Source organism: Podarcis pityusensis (assembly GCF_964106645.2).
Source record: "Podarcis pityusensis genome assembly, chromosome: 17".
Lineage (NCBI taxonomy): Eukaryota > Metazoa > Chordata > Lepidosauria > Squamata > Lacertidae > Podarcis > Podarcis pityusensis.
Window position 1 is genome coordinate 7,337,012 of NC_138042.1, and position 21,962 is coordinate 7,358,973.

Below are 21,962 nucleotides of genomic sequence, written 5' to 3' on the forward strand. Positions count from 1 at the left end.
CTGTTGCAACCCGTACCAATCAAAATAATGCACAATACATGATATTAGCAGGGCTGCACTGTTCTGTATAATTCGAGATATAAGATTACACACCTTGTTAATTTGTCTGCCTTTTTGGTTATAATTCAACATTTTCAATAAGGAATACATACATAAATAAAGGGAATTAATTCCACTCAGCTTAGGTTCAGGCGGGAGGTCTCATAGCTTTTCAGCACTTGATTAAGCCACTTCTAAGTATTTCAATAAAGTGTACTTTTAAAATGCTAAATTTTGGCTAGCTTGTGCCCCACATTAATGTTATGGTAATAATTGTATACATTTAAAAAATGAATTGCACCATTATTATATTTGAACAGTACAGTTTACAGTGTACTGTGTACAGGACAGGTCAGTTTACATTGGTAACTTTAAAAGTTCCTGCAACTGCATCTGCTCACATTAACCCCTTGCTTCCCCCTCCCCACCCTGTCACAATCTCTTCCCTGCTCTTGCATTTAAGCTCCTTAAGTGACAGGATCATGAATTATGCCCTCATTTTATTTCATTTGCTTCTAAAACCCCGTCAGACGCTACAGGTTGAATCCAAACTTCAATCCAGTTAAGCTAACATTGTAATTGTCTGGAAATTTAATAAGGACTAAATTAAACTCTGTTGGTGCCAATGATAACGAAGTGCAGCTAAAATGGTCAGGACCTAACTAACCTCATGTATAGTATATTCATGGTGGCACACACAAAAAAAAAAAGGGTAATTGCTAGTCTGCTTAGTTTCTGGCACAGAGCCAAACCATTCGCCTTCCAATGTAGATGCTTTTATTGTGCTTTGCCACCAACCAGACCTGAATACAACGCAGCTGTGCATTGCTGTGTTTTCCTTTGCTGTTGAAAGGCCAGCTTATTACCCCGACTGAGCGCCAGCAGTTAGCATGGCATAGCCAGCAATTTGGATGGCTTAAAAAAAGAGGATGAAGCTATTAATAATAAATTGACATGTGGTATTAAGGTAAGAGGGGGAATGCGCAGGAGAAATGATTTTGACAAGCTATGCAAGGTCAGCGGTTCGAATCCACAGGGTGAGCTCCCATTGCTCGGTCCCTGCTCCTGCCAACCTAGCAGTTCAAAAGCACGTCAAAGTGCAAGTAGATAAATAGGTACCGCTCCGGCGGGAAGGTAAACGGCATTTCCGTGCGCTGCACTGGTTCGCCAGAAGCGGCTTAGTCATGCTGGCCACATGACCTGGAAGCTGTGCGCCGGCTCCCTCGGCCAATAAAGCAAGATGAGTGCCACAACTCCAGAGTCGGTCACGACTGGACCTAATGGTCAGGGGTCCCTTTACCTTTAACTTATGGACCTAAAGCCATTTGCACAGAACAAAATATGTATTTTATCAAAGTACATCCAGTTTTTCCCCATTATTTTTTTTGGGGGGGGGGGGCCAAGAGAGTGGGTCCCTAAACTAGAGCTTGTTCAGTTTATGCTTAAATCCGGCACTGTGTGTGTGTGTGTGTGTGTGAGAGAGAGAGAGAGAGAGAGACTCCCACAGACACTTCCAACTTGCAACTTTGCAAGTTGCAATAAAGAAGCAACTCTTGAAGCCAAAGGCTGCGCTTCTTAGTTGGCGATTCTCTCTCTCCCCCCACCTCCATTCAGTCTTACGTTTATCTGTGTTACAAAGCAAACAGAGAGACGGGGAAAAGTACATACATCTCTTGCCTCCACTTTCAATTCATAGTCTTCTTTGCAGATCGTTTAACATTCGGCGAGAGACACTTTTCTGCGGCTTCGCAGCCACGCCCTCAACTTTGCCAGGATGGCGACCCACAAGCGGCGGGGTGGGGGGCCGTGGGGCGAGCCAGACTCCTTGGCTCCAGGCTCCCTGACGGTGGGGGGCAGTGGGAAGAGCTTCCCAGGCTATTGGCTCTGGGCGGAGGCCCCAACGGCACATGGCTGCATTTAGGAGCGCCCAGGGCTCCGGCGACCAGCTCAGGCTGCGGCGATCATGGCGGCTTTCCAATTGTGGAGGGACTATTTCCAGCTGGCGCGCGTGGTGCAAGAGATGCGCTGGCGGAGCGCGAGGAGCAGCTGGCCGGGGGCTTTCGCGGACCAGGCGCCGCCGCGCAAGGAGGCGCCCCCTGCCGGGGTCAGCAGGCCGGCGCGCCACTGCGCCTTCTGCAAGCACAACGGCGAGTCGAGGGCCATCTACGCGTCGCACGCGCTGAAGGACTCAGCCGGGAGGGTGCAGTGCCCGATCCTGAGAAGTTACACTTGCCCTCAGTGCGGGGCATCTCAGGATCGGGCGCACACGAGGAAGTTCTGCCCTTTAACCAACAAGGGCTACACGTCCGTCTACAGCTGCATCCGGAATTCGGCCGGGAAGAAGGCAAGCCACTTCAAAACGAAGCCAGCCTATCCTAAAACTTAAAAAATAAAAAGGTGGGAAGGGGAATATTATTCTCTCTCTCTCTCGTTTTCTCTTTCAGCAGCAAAGGTTCCAACCTGGTGGTACTGTAAGTATTCTTCCTCTTTCTATCCCCACCACCCCAGGCCGCCTGTTTGTTAAGCGCATCTGAAAAGCAAACTCTGAAATCCCACTATCCGGAATGGTCATACCTTGTCTGGGTGTTTAGGAGAAGGAAGGCCCCCTGGGGTCGGGGAAGGAAAAGGAGGCGGATGGAGAGTTGGAAGGTGAGAGTTTAGTTCTGTGGGCATCATTGTCACCGTTTTGTATCCTAGTAACTTTTACTCAAAGTAAACCCATTGAAATGAACAGGGCTAAGTTTGTGATCTTTAGTGGGTCTGAGTAAGACTAAGGTGGATTCAATGTATAAAGAATAACTACTATTATTATTATTCGTCCTCCAAGAGTGATTGAGCGACATTCCGGTGCCGAATGAGTTACTTTTCATCCTAGCTCACACCTCCTGTATGTGTGTGTGCGCCTGGCAGTTTATTATTATTATATTTACTCCCATTTATATTCGCCTACTTTCTTCCAAGGAGCTTGATAGCGTACAGTTCTCCCTTTACTCATTTCATCCCCACAACAACCCTATGAGGTAGGTTAGGCAGAGAGAGGAAGGGGTCGTGATCACCCAGTGAGCTTCATGGCCCAGAGGGGATTTGAACCTTCCTTCCCTGCCCCTTGGAAAAGGGGGGGGGGGAGAAAGAGTGCTCAGATTGTGTGTGTGTCTGTCTGGGAGGAAGGTGTTTGTGTATGTGTGACGGAGGCAGAGACATATTCACCAGATGGGAGGAAGCTTTACTGAGCATTCGTAGCATGCTGGTAAATGCCCAATTGCTCTTGCTTCACTCCTAGTGCAAGCAGGACAAGAAAAGGGTTGGTTTTGTGTTACTTCTGAACTAGGAACTGCGGCTTGTTTCTCTCTTGCAAGCCACAACAACCTGCCACCCTGAAGTGGTTTTCAAACCTGGAGGTTCCTGGGTTAAAATGAGTAAAAAATGTAAATAAGCAGCCATTGCCTGCCACTGCTACTCTTACAGCAAGGGTAGCCAATGTGAAGCTATGCAAGTGTTGTTGGAATACAGTTCCCCTCATCCCTCACCACTGGCCATGCTCCTAGGGTATGTCTGCTCTCCAGTATTTAGCCTCAAAGGACTTGGGGTGGGGTATTTCTACAATTACAGCTGAATACAAATTAGAAAAAAAATGCATAGATTTCTGGTGAGGAAAATGTGATTGGGATTGTGTGCATTTTATCATCTCTTTCAGGTACATTTGCAGCTGTACCAGAGCTAGCACTTTTCTTGAAGTCAAGGGAAACTTTGGATCTAATACACCCCAAGTGGTTGGTCTGCAGGAATCAACTAAAATATTCAGACCTGGAGAGAAAAAGCAGAGAGGGAAAGATAGTCCAGGATGGCAACATTTACTTCAGGTGGCACTGGTACATCACACCAAGGGCCTGGAAATGAATTCTCTCAGTACTATCACAATCAACTGACTCGCTATTCTTGTTTTTTAATCCAGCTACTCTTCCTGCTTGAATTATTTCACATTCATGTTATTACAGATGTCTGACTCAGTGTGAAGAGTGTCCACTTGAGACAAATGTTACCTAATTTCCCAAATTACCAGTCTGAAGTCTCCCAATGTTTGTATTTGTTTAAAGTTTTGTTTAAATGCATGCTTGTTTTTCAAGTGATATTTGTTGGCCAGGTTTTATTTGGTTCTTAAGACGTATGGTCAATAATTACTTTGTTTTGTTAATATTATGACTTTATATGGTTATTTATTTGTTACACAAAAGCAATACAGCGTTTTAAAAACCCTAAACCAAAGATGTGTCATTTTTGAAATGAATCGCTATGTAAGGATTTACTCTTGGACAATGAAGTTAGGGAGGGGCAGTTGAGGGGGTTTAGATGAGGGGTCTTAGCATACTGTGATAAAGGGGCAAAGAATTATACCAGACTTGCAGCTCGTGTAGTTAATTGCCCTCTTTTAAGCGAGAAAGTGCTGCATCCCACCCCACTTCCATCTAGCTAGAGTGAGCAGCAGGGCTTGGGAAGCAGCAGTTCCACCACCACAGAATCTTCCCCAATTTTAGAATTGTTCTGCCTGTGTAGAATGCAAAACACACAAGACACTATAAAGTGGGCGAGAATGAAAGTGCACAGCATTTTAAGCTCTATTGGTTTCAACTAAGTACACACATAACTCTTCCACTTGAAGTGAGGTTTAAAGTTACTCAATTTTGTAATTTTTAGCCAAAATACAGCATTTTCATTCCACTAACCTAGTTCATTTATAAACAATGAAATGGTTACACCAGAATCCTATAAATAATGGCATCATTACATAGTAAAACTGGCTTTTAAGTTTAAGGTTTTATTTTTATTTTTGCATTCCATAAGATATATTTTGGCCTAATGGAGGAAGAACTATAGATACATGCCTGAACATAGGGCAACTCTTTACAATTGTGGGCAAGAGGTCACACCCAGAAAGTTATGTTAAGAGTTTGTTAAGAGATGGTGGTGAAAGGGATATTGATCGCAGCTGATATACAGGTAACTTTACTTACTGGATTGTGCACCAAGACATTGGACCCAGTTCTTATTTATAATGGTCCTTTACATTGCTGTGATAGTTAGTGGGATGTGAAGATGACTAATTATACTCATTTTATTAATTTTATTCTGCATCTAACAGTCTATTTTGATGCAGATAAGCATAAATGACCCCACTGCTAAATGAAATAGCTAAAGAAAACCATAACAAAGCAAACTTTCAAAGCAGGAACAGAATTCACTAGCTAAATCTCTCTCTTCTTTTTGACAGTACAAAGTGTGCTTGTCACATTGCTCACGCTATGAGGTACAAGCTTCCCAGATTGTCTGTTTCTCCGGAACTTCAGTCTCTTGAAGGAATCCAGGTCTCTGTGTGTACTCATGATAAGTCGGCTAGGAAGAACAAAACAACCCAACCACACCACAGTGGGTTCCATGTTAGCAAGGCACTTCTCAAGTAAGCTGCAGAAATAAAATTATAGACTGCAACCCCTTGCAGAACAATTCAGTCACTGTTATCTAAAGAAGCAGGTTCCAACAATTAATATTTTTTGCTCCAGAACAAATGCAAGGAATTTGATTTATCAAAGAGCTGAAATAATTCAAGGTAGCTGAAAGGGTTCATGTGCCATGTTCTCCAGTTCTCAGTCTAAGAGCTGTAGCAGGCTGGAAAAGTGACTGGGGAGGGGAAAATACCTCCTACTTCCTCACTGTGGCTGTGGCTGATATGCCTCATGGCTCCTAGCAGCACTCACAAGAGGCAACCTCCGGTCAGCCCTCAGCAAGGCTGGCACTTTAATGAAGCAAGTCAGATCTGGTGCCTGAGGCAAAAAAATTTGCCTCAGGCAGCAGATCTGACCCCTGTCATTACTCTGGTGCAATAGCCATAGGAGGGGTTAGCAGCAGCATGGGCACAGCAGCGTGGGCAGGGAGGAAATCCAGATCTGGAGGGGAGGGAGATTTATTATTTATTTATACAAGTATTTATATACCACTATAACAAATCAAGGCAGTGTAAACAATGATAAAACATAAAACATTAAAAACAGCACAAAACAATATCCTTAAATGACTGGCTAATCAGAATGTTTGAAGCACCTGCAAAGCCATGTTGGCATTTAAAAAATCTTCAAGGCATTCCTAAAAGTCATTTTAACCCAAAGGTTAAACACATATGAAAATAAAATTATCTGAAATCAGTGGGACTTGCACCCCAGTAGATGTCGTTTGGATCTGGCATATATCCCACTAATTGTGATAGGACTTGCAATTCAGTAAACCCTTAAAACAGTCCTGGGCCAGATGCCTCTGGGAACATCACAAACAGGCATAAAAGGCAATAGCTTTTCCTCAGTGTTTGTCGTCAGCATCTGGCATGCAGGGGTATAAAACACATAGACATTCAATTTAACTACCATGCCTAATAGTGGTTGCTAGGCCAAACATGTCTTTTTGTCTTTAAATCAGGCACATTTAAGCTAAGAATGTTACACTAGGATTTCTGTGGGAGCTATGTAATTGCTGTAGATGCTATGACAGTGACCACATTATCTCAGGCCTTCAAGAACCTCATTTTTTATGAAGTATTGGATATGGTACAGAAATAAGTTCTTACTTGAGATTAGAGAGCTCTTTAATCAGTCCACAAACAACATCTGTTGCGTCTTCTTGTTTGTATGGATCACAAATCCCCTCAGTCATCTCATTCCTGTTTTTTTGGGGGGGGAAGGAAAACAGAAGCAGGAGATCAGCAATATACTGTATATCTTTCTATATTAAAAGTGTGAGTGTTTTCCAGGTGTCATGCCTTTTCAAACATCAAAGGATATTATATTTGCTCCAAATAGTCACTGACCCCTTGACCTAGGATTCCAATCCCATCCTACAAATAGCACAGCTAACAAATGACGTATTAAATATTTATGTAGAATATAGGTTTTAATTATGTTTTTTTATTGCACTTTTTCTTAAAACTGCCTGCCCCAAGCTTTTGAGATGGAAATAAAAATCATCCACTTCCATTAGCTCTTGTGTTTCAGGTGTGTGTACACACTCATGCAAGCAACAGAAGTAGGCCTAGTAATACCAACTGGAATGCAAAATACAGTACCAAGAAAGCTCCTACTAGGAAATCCACCCACCTGTCACTATTTGGATAGATCAGATTAATGGCTGGGACTGGTGTTTTGATTCCACTTTGTTCTCCTACAGCACACTGATCACTTTTATCCTTGGAAGGGCTATGTGGATTATCCAGAAAGGATGTCTGAAGGGATAGAAATGCAGTTTAGCGATACAGGTATGTTCTCTATGTAAAAAGCAGCAGTGAAGGACTTGTTCAATCACAATCTCAACCAGGTAGGGAGAAATCTACAGCAATAATGTTCATAATTAATGTAATAATTGGGTTATTAGACACAGAGGTTTCAGAATGTTGATACATAGACATATCCACTAGTTAGCTTTTAGACTTTATGCAAATAATTTTTATCGTTTCTTTTGGCTAGATGTGATGGATATAATTTTAAGAGAAGCCTCCTGCAAGCAAGCAGAGATTGTTTGTAACCTGAGCTACTTTGGGGAGGGCAAGGGGACAGATCACCATTCTTCATCTACAGTGTGTTCTGCTGGCAAGCCCCTTTTCTCCCACCCACCCCCCATTGCTACTGCCGCTATCCCCATCCTCCCTCAGCAACAGGCCGGCACCTGCTCCACGCACACAGCGAAGAATTTCCTCCCACATCCTTGTGAGACATAACATAAACAGAACTAAAATGAATGCGTAGAAATTAGAAGGAAACAGATGTTGGCATAACACTGGAAGAAACCTCCTAAGGATAAGAGCTAGTTGACAGGAGAGCAGAATAACTAGGAAGATGTGGGACACTTCTTCACAGCAGGTATTTAAGCAGAGGTGGGATGTCCATCAATCAGGCCTCTTATAGTTGCATCCCCCATTGCGAACCTTGCATTAAGTAGAGGATTGGACCAGATGACCTCCAAAGTCCCTCCCAGCTCTATCCAGGTTTTTTAGTCCAGAGGAGCCACAAAGGCAAGTACAAACTATTTTAAAGAACTAGAATGGGAGCCACTGCTTCTATTGTTGCAGCTTCAGTTAATCTACAGAATCCGTAATAGTTACAATGGGTTTGTTAGATCTGGAAATGACCATTTTATATACTACTGTAATTGGTTCACAAATATTTTTACTGGGATGCACTTCAGTTGCTACAATTATTTTGCACGGTAACACCATTAAAAATTATTCAAACTACAGTAAAATTGGAATCCACTGGTTTTCGTTAAGTTATGAGCTGCTTTAAGGACTCCGGCAAGGAAGTGGGATATAAATCTACTAATTCACTAAAAGTATGTACCGGTAGTAGTGCAAGGCCAATTCCTTCATAAATTCATATGATGGGTACTGATACTTGCATTTATAAATGCAATCTTAAAAGGATTGCTGGAGTGTTAAGGTCTTATTGATTCTGTTGAATAGTAACTGTCATATGAAGAAGTAAAACTATCACTTTCTAAATCTAGTCATTCATGATCAACTCACCTTGTGTGGTGGAAATTCAAAGATGCCCAGTAGCTGACTGTTAGACAGAATTTCCATATCCAGAGAAAGGGAATCTGTGCAAGGAGAGCATGTTTGGGTCATAGTATCAAGGCCACTTGGTGCATTTCTGCTGCAACCTGTACCTAATGCAAGGAGAGACTTCTGCATTTCGGAACCAGCATTCATTTCTCTACCAGGATCATCCACCACCAATGGTGCTGGAATAACCTTGACTGTGGAGAGGCCATTTTCCTCATGGGCAGGTTTGTTCTTGTTGTCCTCACAGGTTACCATTTCTTCTTTTCCCTCCATGTAGATGTCAGCAGAAGAGTTTTCTGTTGGGTTTGTTTCTGCCTTGGCAGTCTCAGTCAAATTTTGCTGGGAAATATCTGACAGCACTTCCCTAATTTCAGCTGGTTCCAAATCACATCTGATGAATTCAGACTGTTTTGTATCAGACACCAATCTCTCACTACCATTTTTCTTTTGGGTCTGTAAAACTGGAACTTCTGGGTCAGGTGAGCCAGTGGTGCTTTTTGCTGGCCTTGCTTTCATTTCAGATTCTTTTTTATTCCTCCCTGTCTCTTCGCTGCAAATCACTGCTTGCACTGAGATTGTGCTGCTCTCAGGGTGAACATCCTCATTAGGCTGTGGCAAGAACATATCACTTGTTTCAAAAACCTGTTCACATTTTGATTCAGAAAGATCTGCTTTCTTTTCCAAATAAATACTCATAGATTGAATATCTAGAACGTCTTTCCTGGAAGTATTCTGGCCTTGTACACTGTTTTGCTCTGCAACTATGGTCTCTTCTGTACAAGGGTTGCTTTGGCTTGCAGTTTTACTCATACCATTTTGCTCTACAGGTTTGCCACTTGACCACAGGTTCTGCTTGTCTGTCCCCTTTTCACTCACTGCAGAGCTGCACAAAGTGACCTCATGTTCTGAAATTTCAGTATTGCTGCAAATGGCATTTTGCTCTTCAGTTTCCCCGCTTCTATATGAAAGGCCCTGGTCTGCTTTTTTGACATCAGTATCTCCGTCTCTAGATAAATTGCTTGTATTTAGATGTTTGCCCTGTTCTCCAGGTGTGAGAAATGATAGACCTGTCTCCAGTGGGAAATATGTTCTGTTGTTCTCCTTTTGGGTTTGGCTGAACATGCACTCAGTAAGACTTGCATCTTTACAACTTCTATTTTTGGCCCAGTTTGCTTCTTTTACATCATCTGAATTTGTGATATCATGGAAAGCTTTATTTTTATCCATACACTTGTTTGAAGTATCAAGATGCTCTTCATGTGGGGTACTTTTAATATGGTCAGTGACATTGTCGTCTGCCAACATACTAATGCTTATCTCCTTAACAAATTGGCATTTAAATGGCTCTAGAGACAGACCATCTACATCTTTATTACCTGACACTTCCTTCTCACAGATACTTTCTTGTAAATTGGATGCTGTCCCCGTTCCTTGACAGGAATCAGCTAAGCCTGAGTTTGCACCATCATTGTTTATCCTTCCAATCTTGTCCTCATCTTGCATTTTAACATCCAGTCTTTTACTTAATTTTTCACAATGAATGATCACTTGATCTCCAGCATCCTTCACTTTTGTCACCAATGAATCCACTGCTTCTGGTGTCTGTGAAGAAGGAACAGTGTTCTCGACATAATTTTTTGCTGTGCTGGTAACATTTCTATCCATACAATCACCCTTTGAAGAAGTTGACAAAATTGTGCGTCAGTAGAAAAAAGTAGCACAAACATTTAGCATTTTCTGACTATGGCTGCCAGTTCCCATTTAATAGTGCATTTCTATGTATTTAACCATCAATATACTGCCCCTTCAGATTCTGAGTGCCTTTACAATCTTTTTACAGCTTATAACAAGCAAGCGAACTTCCAAGTTTGCTTACAGTAATACTGAAACAATCAAAATAATAACAGCTGACATAATGAAAGGCATATTCAACAGCAGAAAAGCCAGTTCAGGTAAAAAGTCTTAAGAGATTTGTTTTTTAAGTAATTGCATGGTGCTGAAAAGACATTAGAGTACGTGTCAGGCAATCCTCCCTGAGGAGAGCATTCCATAAGCAAGTTGACCCAATTGAGAAGGCCCTTTCTTCATTTGCCCTTTGCCTAACCTTATTGGAAGAAGGGAGCAGGGACACCAAAGACTATCTAAGTATACAGGCAACTTAATGTGTGAATATGCAGTTCTGCACAAGTTATCATCTTCCACCAAAGAATACTCTATTTTTATCTGCCCTTGGCTTACTAGTTTAAACAGTGAATTGTGGAGTATACACAGTGGAACTCTTTAAATTCCTAGATGGGCTTGTGCTCCCTCTAAAGAAGCAACTTTGCAGTGTGGGGGTGCTGCTAGACCCACCTGTCTTGCCAAAGCTAGTGTCCTTAATATGCTTGAGAGTGTGCAGGTGCCTTAGCTGAAAGACAAACTAAAACGTGAGTTTTTCATTTGGGGGGGGGGGATTACTCCATTAAAACTATTTATTTATTTATGAACTGCCTCTTAGGGAATGTCACTTAGAATTATTATTATAATTATTATTATTATTATTATTATTATTATTATTATTAAAATCAAATATAAAAACCATAGTATATACAAATAAAACAGCACAGCTAACAGTATCCTTAAATAACATGTCAGTATATCTTGATTAAAACGAATCATTAAAAGCCCTCTGGAAATTTTCAGTGTGCTTAATTTGAACTAGAAGAGTGCAGTTTGTCTTTAATTATCAGTACAAAAACGAAAGTGTTTTCCCCACGTCCAGCCATAAGGAAACACTTCTCTAAATCACAAGGGTATACATTACATTATATAGATAAGGAGGAAGGGCTTGTTGTACCTTTTCTGTCCCAGTTGTTACAGCTCCTCCAAAATTTCCTTCCTTTTTTTCAGTCAATGTTTTTCTTGGCTTTGTAAACTTTGGTACCAACTTTCCTCCCTACGACCAACAATAAGAGTAAGAATAAAAATAACAATAAGAGTATCCTATACTCAATAAGAGTATCCTATACAATAAGAGTATCCTATCCTCAGCAACTTCCAAAATTAAGCAAAAGGGCATCAAGAGATTGGATTTATCAGGCTCAACAAAGAAAATTATTTTTGACCTACTGAGACTGCCCTAAATTTCTGAGGATTTTGCACAGGAATAAAATTGGACAAAACCTCATCAGCTGGATCCTGAAAGGAAGGCATTGTGATCCAACAGAGGTTCCCACAGGCAGAAAACAATTTTCACTGATTTCTTGCTCCCCTTGAAGCTCCCAGTGTCACCTTCCTTGCTGCTCTGGAAGGATGCCCAATCCTCCAGAGCAGATCTTAAGGGCACAGAGGGCTGCCGGAGGGAATTGTCAAATAGTATCTTCAAGGTATTCCATGGAAGTATCATATCTGCAAGTGGGGTTCCACTCAGAGGAACTTAAGATTCAAATTATTAGAATTATTGAACAAGTACTGGTAGTAGTTTCACTCAAAATGAGAAGCACCAGAAGTTCAAATTTATTTTACTGTCAACTAAAAGACGTTGTGAGCAACAAATAATTCCACAAAAGTGAAAGAACAACAGTAATTTACTATAATGGTTAAAATGCAAATACAATAAGTTCTTAAGTATACCCCACATTTAAGAAAAAAAACATTCTGCACTGAAAAAAGAAAAGAAAAATGATCTGAATTTGATCATATCGATGGATTATGTGTTTACATGTAGAGATTTTAGCACCTAATCGAAAGTAAAGGGCCACCATCTTGACCTTGGCCTCAGGCAGCAAAATACCTTTGGCAATCTTGCACTTCTCCCAATGAAAGGATCGGGGGGGGGGTGTCTTCCCCCCCCCCAGCTGGGCTTCAGCAGGTGACTTTCCTGGTGGCAGGCATGCCACCTTGCCCCCTCCACAGTGGGTGCCCAGGGCATGCCAACATCACCATGGTGTGCACACACCACCGAGTGGAATCTTGGGAGGCACACCTCCATTTTAAATTTGTGGGTGCCCAGGCACCTGAGGGGCCACATAGTTCGCAGCTGTACCTGGTGGGTTATACCCTCCTTTAATCAGCAGGTGCCAATTTCCTTTCCCACCCTGGGCATCAAGATGTCTTGGGCTGGCCTTAAGTGGTCCTACATCATTGTGTCCACATTTCCACAGGAAAACACTGTCTTCCGGAGACCCACTACAGTGAAGCACCAGTGCCTCTTAGAGCCAAGCATGGCAGGAATCATCCCGCATGTGATTGCCCAGTTGCTGGCAGTCCAAGTTCCCTTTGTCTCATAACTTTCCTGGCAGGGGGATTCCTCTCCACCCCCACCCCCCCTGCTGCTGCCACCACAGCCAAACTAACTGTTAAAAATACAAACAGGTTTTATTTCACCCGGGTCAAAGACCCAGTTTGGCGTCCCCCCATGTGCATTTGCATACACACACAGAAAGAGAGGTTTTGAGCTTTAATGGTGCCCCTTTGGAGGCTTCACCCAGGGCAAAAAAACCAGCTAGCCCCCCACAGCTATGGCTCTGCAAATATTTAATATAAAGGGAAGGAAGGAAGGAAGCTGTTGCCCAAAGGGAGTGCTTAACTTAATGTTTTCTGCAAGGGAGTAAACTGAGTGGTTTTTTCGAAGCAGGTAACTGGTGGCCAGGAGTCAGGACTCCTGGGTTCTCTTTGGCCCAATAAAGAGGTGGGGTGGCGTTAGGAGTTCAGGGCGTTTCTTAATACCAGGTCAGTATTGTCTACTCTGGCTGGAAGTTGCTATCCAGGGCAGAGGTCTTTGACATCTTCACTCATGACTACTCAACGTTTTTAACTAGAGATGCTGGGGTTCAAACCTGGGGCCTTCTGTTCTCAGAGTATGTGCTCTACAACTCCACTAGGGGAAAATGTACAAGGGGCAACCCTTGGTCTTAATCTGCACACAGCAATAAAGTTTATGAATTCAAAGGAAGGTTGTGCGGAACGACACAGGCTGCTCTTCTGGCTTCTGGCTATAACAGTTTTCAAGAAAAAGCTAGACAGACCATTGCTGAAGATGTATTTAGGTCAGGACTGAGCCAGCTGTGCAAGCAAAAGCATCTTGGCTTGTTGCCCTGGTTTCATTTCTCTCTGGCTTTGAGTGCCCACTGGTGGTTTGGGTTTGCATTGTACTTCTCATTGTTTGAAATTCTAAGCAACTTTTCAAATCCTGATGCAGGCCTAGCTATACATCAATAGGTCGCACACAAAATGTTCGCCATCTGTACAAATTATTTTCTGTGACTAAAGAGAGTGACTTTCATTTCGCTCACTGCCACCATGGTACTTGTTCCAGCACTGGTAGGTTGATACACTGTAGAAGCAGAGAATGTGGAAGAGCCTTGCCCTTTTCCCTAATCACAGCAACTCTTCCTTGGATTTTTAAAAAAGCTTTTAAGTTCATTTTCCTAGGTGTTTCAGCCATGACAAACAGAAGTATGCAATATAATCACTGCCAGTATACATTTTTAAAGGTGAAATATTATTGGCTATTAGCCAAAACAACAACACATGATCAACAAACTCACAGATTCTTGCATTGCAGCCATGTGGATTAGCTCACATATTTTGAAGATCTTATGAGGGGAGAAAGTCCATTTGGACTGTCTCATACAGTCTTTCCACACATAAGGAGGCTGAAGGGACTATATGAAGGGTCTACACACGCGTAGAAATATATGCATGGAGGAGCAATAGGTGTATATATCTGTGCATGTTTGTGGTCTCTTCTTCTGGCTGTTGAATGCCCAGCTAGTAAGTTGGTAGAAGCTAGCCACTGCAATCCTGTGACATCACATTGAAAGAATGTGTAAGGAGGTTTAGTGAATCATCCTCTCTACACAGAGCAAACATATGCACAGAGCAAACCAAAGAAGTAAGGCTATTGGGTTCAATGGAGTTTATTCCCTTGTAGCCTTAACAAACTGCCTGATACAATGCTTAAGATACATACAAGGTGTCGGTCAATTACCCAATATCTACCAGGTAAATCTTGCTGCATATCAGTCACATCTAATGTCCTCTCTTGCAGGGATACAGACTGCAAGGATTTGGATTTGATCAAGGATTTGGATTTGTTCAAGCAGTATGTCCACATAAGGAACACAAAGGAAATCTATTCAGCTATACTTTGTAAGTTTACTTTACCTAACCAAGAAATTACTAAAAGCTACCCTACAGTTAAATATACTGCTAATGTTACTTGAGACGGAATTTACCTGAGACAGAGGTACAGAAACCTTCATATTATCTTGCTCTTTCCTCTCAAATGAAGCCTTGCTGTTAAAAGACAACAAATATATGTACATTCAAGTTTAGGAAAGGCAAATTAGTAATAGAAATACAGTAAATAGGAAATTCCAGTATGTTTGAAAATCCCAGGATGTTTATTCTATTTGCAAAATGCCCTCCAGAGCAAGACAAAACAAACATGCTCCATCTTCCATGTGACAGCCCTTAAGATATTTGGAAATGGCTATCATATCTCCTCTCAGTCTCCTTTTTTCCAGGCTAAACATACCCAGCTCCTTCAACCATTCCTCATAAGGTTTGGTTTCCAGACCACTGATCATCATGGTTGCTCTTCTCTGTACACCTTCTAGTTTGTCAATATCATTCTTAAACTGTGGTGCTCAGAACAGGACACAGTATTCCAGATGTGGTCTGACCAAGGCAGAATAGAGTGGTACTATTACTTCTCTTGTTTGGGACACTAGACTTCTGTTGATGCAGCTTAGAATAGCATGATTTTTTTTTGCTGCTGCATCACACTGTTGACTCATGTTAAGCTTGTGGTCCACTAAGACCCCAGATCCTTTTCATATGTACTACTAGTAAGCCAGGTGTCCACTGTCTTATATTTGTACAGCTGGTTCTTCCTTCCTAAGCACAGAACCATACATTTGTCCCTATTAAAATTCATTTTGTTAGTTTGGGCTCAGCTCCCTAGTCTGTTAAGATTGTTTTGAATCCTGATTCTGTCTTCTGTGGCATTAGCTACCCCTCCCAGTTTGGTGTCATCTGCAAATTTGATGGGTACCCTCACAATTCCTTTGTTCAAGTCGTTTATAAATACCGTATTTTTTGCTCTATAAGACTCACTTTTTCTCTCCCAAAAAGTAAGGGGAAATGTGTGTGCGTCTTATGGAGCGAATGCAGGCTGCGCAGCTATCCCAGAAGCCAGAACAGCAAGAGAACAGCACTGCGCAGCAATCCCTCTTGCTGTTCTGGCTCCTGAGATTCAGAATATTTTTTTTCTTGTTTTGCTCCTCCAAAAACTAGGTGCGTCTTGTGGTCTGGTGCGTCTTACAGAGCGAAAAATACAGTACATTTAACAACATGCTCAGGAAAGAACCCTGCTTTACCTCACTTGTCACTTTTTCCCAAGATGACGAGGAACCATTAAGAGCAGTTTGAGTTCGGTCAGTTAACCAGCTACAAATCCACATAACAGTTACCTCATTCAACCCACATTTTACCAGCTTCCTTAAAAAAATATCATGGGGACTTTGTCAAAGAAAGGGATCCTAGAACTTGAAGGAAGATGGCATTAGATCTTCTAATGAAGAGACTTTGCTGGGCGCTTATTAAATGGACATTATTCTCCTCCATTATTTTTTAAAACTGAAATCTTACCTGAAATCTAAACATGCAGGGCAGCTTGAAAGTTTGTTCGGTATTTTGTGATAAATTTGTTGGTTATCAAAAAGGTTTACATTACAGTGGTACCTCCAGTTACAAACTTAATTTGTTCCAGAGGTCCGTTCTTAAGCCGAAACCGTTCTTAACATGAGGCGCACTTTCGTTTATGGGGCCTCTTGCTGCTGCCGTGCTGCCGGCGCGCTACTTCCACTCGCATCCCAGGGCAAAGTACGCAACTAGGGGCTAAATACATTGAGAAGTGGGAGCAGCCAGGCTGACTCTTCTCACATAAAACACTTAGAAAGTTGCCTGCACATTTTGCTTTATAACTTTACTTCCAGGACAGTTAGAGACTTACTGTTTTACACACTGAAAGTACAGAATCTGAAGCCCTTTGCAGGAATGGGTCCTGGTGTAATTGCTCTAATTGCATCATTATAATCTGACCATGTGAATTTGCATGCTTAATAAAACTTTTGTCCAGAAGCCTTACTTTAGAACAATCACAATTTAATCATATGAGCAGTCAGTTGTCTTTCTCTTATCAGTTGACACCCCTTGATTTCTCTGTCCAGTCCAACCATGTTTCAGTCATTTCATACTCTGCTTTGAATCAAACTTGATTACCTTGTATCCAGGTCTGTTGCCAAATTTTCTGTGTTCATGTTTGCTAGGCTATTTCTTTGACATTCTTGAATTGTTCCTGATACAATTACTTTTGTGGAAGAATTGTCCGAATGAAAATTCTGTACTGGCATTTCTGGATCATTCCCTTCTGTAAGCTTCCTCCTAAGACACTTGTTTGCTTTGGATAGGCCATGTTCCTTGTTCTCTTCTTTTATTGGGGGGGGGGGAATATTAATCAACCTTTTTGCAAAATAAATACAGCAATTGATATTGACTTTATAATAAAATACATTAATCACCTAAAGGAGAACACTTTTAAATCCTGTTGATTTCAATAGGCATTGATTTCAATGCACATGCTTTAAGTCTGCTACTGAATAACAAGGTTTAAATGTACTTAATTTAAGTGGATCTGCTTAATTTATTGAAGCACATGCTCTCATGACTTACCGTACACTGCAAACCTAGACATGCTTACTCAGGGGGGAAGCGGGTTCTAGAAACATTTCTCCCATGAACTTCATTAAGTTAACTTAGCTTAGGTTCCAAGTCAACGTGACAGCTTTTGGAATTGATATGCAAATGGTTACACTGGCTTACTCCCAGGTAAGCTTGCAAACTTTTCATAAGCAACAATCTACCTCATCATCTATGTATTATTGAACTGAGACCATGACACTTCTGTGCACATCCACAAATTGAGGATAAATTTAGGCCAAGCACAGATTAGCATTTTGGGGGTGGGAGTGATTTGCACAAAGGTAAAGACACACCTGAGCATCTCCCCAGAACAAAAAAGGCAGTTGAGGGCAGGGGAGTAGTGGCTGGGGGGAGGATCCAGAATACACAGAACTGAGTGTGTTAATTGTCATGTGCTATTTGTGTACACAGAAAATCAGATCTGCACAATCTGCTAGTGACATTAAGCCCCGGTCTTGAAGCACCACAATATGGAAATAGCTTGAAAAAATTGGAGGAGGGGGAAGTCTTATATAAAGACAAAAAATAACAGTGTGATTCTATTACCTGGAATTTGTCCCTTCTTCCTTTTACTCATTTTAGTGGCTTGGTAGATCTAAAGGGAAATATCAGTTTAGGTCAATGTTTTCTATTAAAATAAAATATATTGCATTATTAGACGTTATATTGAAGGGGTACAGTTAGGGTTACCCCAGAAAGCCCTAAAAACTCTTTGTGAATTCCCCCCAGCCAGGCCTCGGCGTATTTTAAAACTGCATTTTAAAACTGCATTTTCCTCTAAGACAAAAAGCAAGAGCTAAGCATTCCTCTTCTGTAACGAAAACGCTGTAACAAACCTAGAGCTGAGAACAGTAAAGCTTTTCGCTTCCCAGATCCAAGATAACCTTGTCCTGGTACATTGATTTGCAACATACTTCCGGGAGCAGAGCCAGAGAACGAAAAGCAACATTTCTATGTAAAATCTGTGAAGGGGGAGAGGGAAGGAGGGGGTTTGGAGAACAGGATAAAAAACCTGATGTACAGTAAAATGCTTTTTGCTGCGGCCTGTCTTTTGTGAACTGAATCACACAGGTGCCTCTGCCCCCCCCCCCATGGCAGAATAAAACGCTCTTTCTCTGGATTAACCCCTTGGTGTCATTTGGCTCCTTTTGTCTCTGCTCGGGTGCAACAATTTTTCCTACCCATGGATTAAAAAGGCTACAATATCATGGTGTATTTACAGCCAAAGTTAATCATATGCTGTTCTGAGACATTTTCATGCATACTAAACTCTAGTACAGTGGTACCTCAGGTTACAGATGCTTCAGGTTACAGACTCCGCTAACCCAGAAATAGTACCTCGGGTTAAGAACTTTGCTTCAGGATAAGAACAGAAATTGTGCTCCGGCGGCGCGGCAGCAGCAGGAGGCCCCATTAGCTAAAGTGGTGCTTCAGGTTAAGAGCAGTTTCAGTTTAAGAATGGACCTCCGGAATGAATTAAGTACTTAACCCGAGGTACCACTGTATGTGATAGAAAGTTTAACTCTTCAAGAGTCACGTTACCATACAGGCTGTTTTTTCAGAATCCCTTAGTAATTATAAGCTGGCTGTGATAATCAAAAACTCGCCCTGTCAGAGGAAAGTATTGAGTTAGCAAATTTTGGGGGCTCTTCCAGATGAGGCTTTTGTTATGCACTCACTGTGTCTTATTTGCTAATTGTTCTGAAATCGCTCCTGTTATTCTTTGCATGGAGGCCCTCACTGTCCATCAAGTCACAAATTAGAAGATCTTAAAATAAAAAAAATTGAGGCATGGGCCAAGCACCCATTTGCCCCACCGCGAGTACAGGGCTGCCTGCAGTACTCTTGGTTCAGTGGACTCTACGTCTCAACAGTATCTTACTGCGTTATCATTAAATGGACAATTAAAGCCATTTGTCAGAAATCAGTTCTAAAACGTTTAATCCCATGCAAAGCAAAGCCGCCATTGTTTTGCATTGCTTCTCTTCAACACCATGTAATAAATAGTGCAGGAGATTCAGTCACAAGTCGACCTTTAGCTTCAAGTGAAAGACCTTGCCCCCTTCTCCCCCCCCAAAAAATTATGTGAACACAAAGCAGAAAGCATAACCAGCAATGATACAGCTGTTTAAAAAATATTGAATATGATGGGGAGAATCAGATCCAGACTGAGATGTTGGGTTTTAATTCCCACCCTGCATAATCAATCACATGGATGCAGTGCACACACACTATTTGAATGGGAATGCCCATCAACTTTGTGGGGCTCCGGCCCTATCAAATATTTTATTGTGGGGAGCCCCTAGTATATATGATATGCAACGTTTATGAGCCCTAAGTTGCTTAACTGGAGGGAAAATATTGTTAAACCAAGGGGGCTGAAGCATTCAAAAACGGAAAATTTTAATGTAACCAGCCATAACGTTATTGCTTTGTGCTGTCGATGTTTGCTATATCCATAAAACAAAAGTCATGAGGGGGGAAATATAACTAAATACAAAAGCGCGCCAAAAGAGGAACTCAAAGGAGCACCTGCCTAACGACTTTTCCCGCCAATTCTCCTCTCCCCCCCCGCCCCCACCCTACCGTCGGTTTTCCTAGAGCTAGGAAAAAGGGTAGAAGAACGAACACCTCTTGGTTTCCGGTGTTATTCGGGGACCCTTTTCCAAGGGTGGCAAAACACACAACCACAAACAGCTAAGAGCAAGTTTATCCTGTCGCTGTATCTTTCAGTGTTCGTTGCACACCGCTCTCCTTCTCTGCCTTACCGCCCAGCTTGCCTGCTATATGGAGAAAAAGTGACGCGTGGCCAAAAGTGCAGGTTTGGTGAAAGGAAGTATCCTTCAGCCTCAGCCTGCCCAGCTGCAATAGCGGGGAAATAAATCTGAACTATGCCAGGCTATGGCAGCGCGGCTGCAACGTCTCTCGGCCGGCCTCCCCGCTCCGATTTCCAACCGGAGTGCGATAAAAAGGAGGCAGCGATGCCTCCGGCTGCCAGTTGCTGGGAATCAAGAACGGGGAAAAGAGCTGCTCCTGCGCTCAGGTTCTGCTCGCGAGCTTCCCCGTGGCTGGCCACTGTGGGGACAGGATGCTGGGCTTGATGCTGAGCGCTTTGGCCTTATCCAGCAGCCGGGCTCTCCTGATAATATTATATGCTCGAATCCTGCTCGCGGGCTTCCCCCAAGGGGCATCTGGTTGGCCACTGTAATAACTAGGTGGGCCCGATCCAGCAGCCGGACTCCTCGTACGTTCTTAGGGCATCTGCAGAAGTGTGCATGCCCACGAAAGCTCATACCAATAACAGACTTAGCTGGTCTCTAAGGTGCTGCTGGAAGGATGTTTTTTATTTTGTTCTTAGGGCAGTTTTCCCCGCCCAGTGCAGGAAGCACTTGCGAAGCAATATTGTACTTTTTTTATTTATTAAAAAAAGTTACTAACTAAATACAGTAAAATACGGCTTGCATTGGGGTTGCGGAGGCACAATGTTCTGCCTTTTGTTCCAAATTTTGGCCTGCCAGGCTTCGGCAACTGACATCGCCACGCTTCCCTCCACGATCTCTGTCTGCGGACTGGGAAGGGGAAAGCCTGCCGTAAAGCCCGACGGGCGCCGTCGCGCGGTGTCGTGCTCGCGACGGAGCCGTAAAGCAAGTCGGGGTTGACGGGCTAGTCACGGAAAGAAGCCGGAAGTGCGTGTGGCGAGAGCGAGAAGGGCTGGACCCCAACTTTTGCGTGCGGTTTCGGGGGCGAAGGAGCTTCGAGGGGCGAAGGGCGAGGAGCCGGGCAGCGATAGGGGCCCTTGCCACTCTCTGGCTAGCGGCGCAGCCTTCCAAGTCCCTTCGCATGCGCGGCCCGGTTATCCTCACAACAGTCCCGTAAGGTAGGCCAGCATTAATTGTTTTTAGGAAGAGAAGCGGCGGGATAAACATGAATCGGTGATGTTTTATCTGCAAGCCGCCTTGAGACCCTGGTCAGGGGAAAAGGTGGGGTAAAAATAAATAAGTATAGAATGATAATAATGTCCAGATTTATAATTTTGGCTGTCACCCTGTGCATGTTAATAATAATAATAATAATAATAATAATAATAATAATAATTTATTGTTTATACCCTGCCCATCTGGCTGGGTTTCCCCAGCCACTCTGGGCGGCTTCCAACAAAATATTAAAATACAATAGTCTGTTAAACATTAAAAGCTTCCCTTCAGATGTCTTCTAAAAGTCTGGTAGTATTTTTTCTCTTTGACATCTGGAGGGAGGGCGTTCCAAAGGGCGGGTGCCACTACCAAGAAGGCCCTCTGCCTGGTTTCCTGTGACTTGGCTTCTCACAGCGAGGGAACTGCCAGAAGGCCCTCGGCACTGGACCTCAGTGTCCGTGCAAAACGATGGGGTGCCTTCCAGGTGTTTGTTGTAATCCACCTTCAGTGGGATTACAATACTGTTGTAATCATATCAACTTAATGCATTGTGAATTGTTTTGAAGACTTGAAAGCATATTTAAAAAAACACAGACTCAAAAGTACTACAGTGGTGCCTTGGTTTAAGAACAGCTTAGTTTATGAACAACTTGGATGAAGAACAC

At 42.6% G+C, this 21,962-nt stretch overlaps 2 protein-coding genes and 1 long non-coding RNA gene across 16 annotated transcripts in view; 2 read left to right on the plus strand and 1 right to left on the minus strand.

The window, feature by feature from the left end:
* Window positions 1-1,626: 1,626 nt before the first annotated feature.
* On the plus strand, window positions 1,627-4,751 carry NANOS3 (nanos C2HC-type zinc finger 3). Of its 4 annotated transcripts, none has more exons than XR_013981021.1 (2): window positions 1,627-2,926; window positions 3,734-4,751. XR_013981021.1 is itself a non-coding variant. In XM_080988401.1 (2 exons), exon 1 carries the CDS (start codon window positions 2,003-2,005, stop codon window positions 2,423-2,425), a length of 423 nt encoding a protein of 140 aa, XP_080844527.1. In that variant the 5' UTR covers window positions 1,627-2,002; the 3' UTR covers window positions 2,426-2,436; window positions 3,734-4,751. The 4 variants fall into 4 exon arrangements, 1 of the variants encoding a protein (XP_080844527.1); XR_013981022.1 differs by having other exon boundaries at window positions 1,627-2,510; XR_013981023.1 differs by having other exon boundaries at window positions 1,627-2,505.
* An 81-nt stretch (window positions 4,752-4,832) lies between these two features.
* On the minus strand, window positions 4,833-20,961 carry LOC308467000. Of its 10 annotated transcripts, none has more exons than XR_013981041.1 (9): window positions 20,822-20,961; window positions 17,930-17,978; window positions 16,904-17,111; window positions 14,854-14,914; window positions 11,472-11,570; window positions 8,597-10,237; window positions 7,176-7,300; window positions 6,650-6,742; window positions 4,833-5,427 (listed from the first exon to the last, which is right to left on the minus strand). It is a non-coding gene; the product is annotated as an uncharacterized lncRNA (long non-coding RNA). The 10 variants fall into 10 exon arrangements; XR_013981042.1 differs by having other exon boundaries at window positions 8,597-10,309; XR_013981043.1 differs by having other exon boundaries at window positions 8,597-10,309; window positions 11,439-11,570.
* A 127-nt stretch (window positions 20,962-21,088) lies between these two features.
* CC2D1A (coiled-coil and C2 domain containing 1A) overlaps window positions 21,089-21,962 on the plus strand; it is a 62,196-nt gene continuing 61,322 nt past the window's right edge. For both annotated transcript variants that reach the window (XR_013981004.1, XM_080988068.1), the window contains exon 1: window positions 21,089-21,260. The gene's annotated coding sequence lies outside the window, so the exon portion shown is untranslated. The remainder of the gene's footprint in view (window positions 21,261-21,962) is intronic.